General features: G+C 46.2%; 1 protein-coding gene across 1 annotated transcript in view; it reads right to left on the bottom strand.

Moving 5' to 3' along the window:
• Positions 1-4,585, bottom strand: part of LOC101561881 (telomerase protein component 1-like) — a 29,217-nt gene that overhangs the window by 1,206 nt on the left and 23,426 nt on the right. The window contains 2 exon segments of the mRNA XM_023704147.1: positions 1,742-1,838; positions 1,974-2,120. Of these exon segments, the coding sequence (XP_023559915.1) occupies positions 1,742-1,838; positions 1,974-2,120 (244 nt within the window).

Here is a 4,585-nt window from a genome sequence, read left to right as displayed (position 1 = left end):
TTTGGTTAGCCTGCCCATCGCACACGACTCTGCCAGGGGAAGCAACACTGCTCTGCTCCAGGATGACCAGAACTTTCTAAAACCAAACTAAGCCATGGACACAGTACAGGGCACATCGGTTAATTGTCTAGCTCATGAGATATTTGTATTTACCCAACCAATCATCCCTAGATCAATAGACACTGATGCTTCTGTCACCTCAAAAGTTGCCCTTTCCTAATCAGTACAAAGCCTCCCCCGAGGTAACAATATTCTGGCTTTTGTCACCAGGAATGAGTTCTGCTTATTCTCAAGTTTTACTTAAATAAAATTATATAGTATCTTTTGTGTCTCGCTTCTTTTGTCTAGGATAATGGCTATGGCAAGAAATCTGTGTTCTGGGGCTGGTGAGATGACTCAGTGGTCTAAAGCACCTACTTAGAACAAGCTTAGCAAAGCACAGGGACCGCGGTTCAATCCCCCAGCACCACATGCCAGCTAGCCCCGTCCCCTGGTGGGCTGGGCTGGCCGCACACACACACATACACACAAATAAATAAAACTTTAAAAAAAAATAAAAGAAATCTGTGCTCTTCCTTTTTTATATTTTGTGTCAGTCTCCCTATATGGCACAAGCTGCTTTTGAACTCACATATGTAGCCCAAGCAGGCCTCGATCTCATGGTGATCTTCCTGCCTCTACTTCTCAAGGGCTGGGGCTGTTGGGGTGTGCCACCCTGCCCCGCTTGTGTTCCTTCTGTCACTGATACTCAGTTTCGCACCTTTTTCCTGCCACATATTATTGTACTGCATAAAAATACAACAACTATTTACACTCTTCCTGTTTATAAACATTCAGGTTACTTTGGACTTAATGAACAACACTGCTTCAGACATCTTGCCCTTACCTTTTGTACAACATGTGCACTTATTTCTCTCGAGTTTATAATTCAGAATGGAATTACTAGGTCATTGATATGCTTTGTGAACAATTTTAGTAACATTACTTCAGGGTTTAGTCGGCTTCCGGAGGACTTGACTGTCTATCGCTGGCACAACCTAGGCAGTAAGTGCTGCACGTCTAGGAGGTGGCAGACACCACGAGAAAGTTGAAGTGTTTGCCCTGAAGGTGCTCGTGCAGAGACAAGACAAAGAGAGACATGGAACTGCAAGTAGGAAAACTAGCTGGGCCTGGGGGTGCACGCTGTACACCCAGCTCTGTGGCAGAAGGATCACTGAGTTCAAGGCCAGACTTGGCTATAGAATGAATTCAAGGCCCACCTGAACTAATCAGTGAGACCCTGTCTCAAAAAACAAAAAGAAGAAAGAGAGAAAACACCTAAATGTCTGACTTCCTATCTTTTTTTTTTTTTTTTTTTTTTGTGGAACCAGGGATTGAACTCAGGCCCTTGCACTTGCCAGTGAAGCGCTTAGTCCACTGAGCCATCTCCCCAGCCCCCTTTTTTTTTATACTCGAAATTGAACTCAGAACCTTGTGCTTGCCAGGCAGGCATTTAATGCTGCTGAGCTATAACCCTTGCTTCCTGTGCTTTTCTTCAACAGTAAAACCATGTTTATTGGCAATGAAATCTTCCCTGGAAAAGGAGCAGCTCGGGCTCTAAAACAGAGTTACTCTCACAGAAGGAGGATAAAAGGATTTGCACCCTGCTGACTTTCCTTCCCTCTCCCCTGAGCCATGCAGCCCAACATATAAAAGTACTGGCTCTCGACAAATGTGTAGCACATACCACAGTAGAACTTACCAAGAGACGCACAGCTTGATCACCCATTGGTCTCACATAGAACACCCCGTATTCTTTGTGGCTGGACAATACTACGGGACAATTTTGATATGTGTACCTGGTGCATAAGAAAGTAAGGCTGAGCCAGACCACATCTATTTAGAATTCCAGTGTTTCTTCCAAGTTAAACTCAGATAACCACTAAACCACCTTTTCTTTCTCCAGTTGAGGGAGAATAAACACTGGATCTTACTCGATGACAGATGGATCATCCCCAGGCGTCATATGTAGTACATCCAAATTCTCATCGACCAAGATGAGGGAATAGCCATCAGGGGCCAGGTGCAGACCTGTGAGGATTCCATGTTCTTGCAGAACTCGGTGTAGGTGAAGCCTATAGCTAAAAACGTGGAAGAAGAAAGATCTTACTTCAGTCAACCTCCCTTGGGCTCCACAGCTCCCCACGAATGGCTCACAAGTGAAGTACAAAGCAAAATGTGTTGCTGTCCCAACACACCCTGAGCACTTTTTGCTTTCATGTTGCCAGGATCAAATCCAGGGCTGAGTATGCTACACCAGCCTATACTTTCCTTTCATCTGCATTAGAATTCATCCTCTCCTCCCCTTATTTGCTCAAATTGGTAAGCAATAAAATATTTATCTTTTCCTTCCATTCCTAACCCCAGCAGATCAATAAGACCTGTGGATCCCACCTACAATGCATTCATTCATCCAGAACTTTCCTCAATTCTAGAGCTCAGGTCAGGGCATGCAGTGTGTCCTCCCTGGAGTACAACACCTGCCTTTGGTCAAACCACTATTCTGCTGGGGATCACAAAATGGACAATGACACAGTAGCTGTCCTGGCTCTCCTTGCATTGTCTGACTTGTGGGCCAGGTTTGGAATTCGGAAAACACCTTCCTCTAAGTCCATGAGTTTAGCAACCAGGCATGCAGAGGGATCTTGGCTGGTTTTCTTTAGGACATTCAACTCATCCATTGTACCATTTCCTCAAGCATGTTCTAGGAAAAGCACCCTCTCTCTCCTCCCCTACAGTGGCTCCTAAAATGTTAGCTAGCTGGAGATGGGGCCTTTGTTCCTAGAGAGCACCTGGTAGTCCCAGATCCCTGCTATGCATACGTGTAATTTGTCACTTGCTCTTTCTTTTCTTTCCTGCAGGACCATGAAATATAACCTAGGTAGGAGACTGGAACCATGTTGGGTCCAGTGTGGCACTGGCACTGTGGTAGGGCCTTGTGGAGTGCCTCATTCTTCCATGTGGCAATGAGAAACATGGATGTAGAAGCAGAGATATCTGCCATTGAGGGGGCTCTGCAATGACCCAGTGCTCTCAGTGGAACAAAAAGCCATGAGTTAGAGTATCCCATACTTTTATTGATACCATTCAGGGAGGTGTGTGTGGGGTCACAGCAGAGGTCATGGGAAGAGAAACTTTGCAGGCCTGGCTGTAAGGAGGGGCAGCGCACTCTTGCACCGGCACAGAGGCCCTCCATTTAGCAGTCAATGGCTAGTTTGGTGTAGGCGAGGCTGGCCCTGACTGCCAGCAGGTATCATTCTTTCTGTGTCCCATGGGAACAGCACGGGTGTGGGCTCACGCCTTAGCCCTGTTCACTCACAGGCTCCTGCTGGAGCCTCCTTCCAGCCATCAGCAGTGCGACTATTCTCATCCATGAGCGCCGCTGTGCTATGCTGAGACTCACGGGCACATGGGCCACACTCCATGACCTTCTTCTGGCCAATCAAGGGAACATCTACATCCATACAGCCAGCCCTGCCTGTCTCCATGAACTGGGTTGAAGGAAACGTCAGGGGAAGATGGTGGCAAGGGGCCTCATTTCTCAGGAGAGCAAGGCTGGGTGGTCTCCTACACTGTCCATCTATCCTCTATACTCCCACCAGGGTTTTCTCTCACTCAAGTTCTTTTTCTTTCTTTTTGTTTTTTTTTATTAATTATGTAGGGTTTTGAGGCAGGGTCTCACTATGTAACCCAGGCTGGCCTCAATCTCAGAGACCCTCCTGCCTCTTGCTCCTGAGTGCTGGCATTAGAGGCGTGCTCCATCACGCCCTGCTCCTCTCACCAAAGTTCTGATGAGGAAAAGTTGGCAGCGCTGTCCATGAGCAGAATGCGTGCATGTTATCATGTGTGAGGCCATGGGTTTGATCCCCAGTGTGAACAAAAAAAGGGAAGGAAAGTAAACAAAAGAAAATCAGCATCAAAATTTTCAAAGTTTTTTTTTTTTTTTTTTTTTTAACAGGGTCACTTGAATTCACCATGTAGCTCACAGAGTTCTCGAACTCATGGTAATCTTCCTCCCTCAGCATCCCTCATATTGTGATTACAGGCATGAACCATCTTTCAACTAAACTCTCAGTACTGCATTTGAACAGCTTGGCTCAGTTTATCTTTCCAATCTAACCCTCTCCCCTGCTCTTCAACCACCACACTCCCTCCAGGAACCCCAGGGCTTGGCTGTACCACAAATTCACTGCAGAGATGCATGCTCAGTGCCTTTCAGAAACACTACTTTTTGGTGAAACATCAACCCCTTCCATCACTGGCTTAGAAAACTCTTATTCATTCCAACCCCAAATATCAACTCTTTCTAGTATTATCCAAATTCATAGCCTATAGAAATACTCCTTATTTGAAAATTAAACCTCAGCTGGGTATGTTGGTTTATGCCTGTAATCTCAACCCTCTGAGAAGCTGAGGCAGGATTTCAAGTTTGAGTCCAGCCTGAGGAAACGGAAACTTAGTGAGATCCAATTTGAAAACAAAAGCTATGGGGAGGTCTCTTGCTGCAGCAACGCGAGTGGGAGCACCAGGAGCTCGGGCTCGGAGC

This window comes from Octodon degus, unplaced genomic scaffold (assembly GCF_000260255.1).
Source record: "Octodon degus isolate 3935 unplaced genomic scaffold, OctDeg1.0 scaffold00189, whole genome shotgun sequence".
Taxonomy (NCBI): domain Eukaryota; kingdom Metazoa; phylum Chordata; class Mammalia; order Rodentia; family Octodontidae; genus Octodon; species Octodon degus.
The sequence above is the reverse complement of the archived record's forward strand: the minus strand, read 5'-3'. Positions and strand labels throughout refer to the sequence as shown.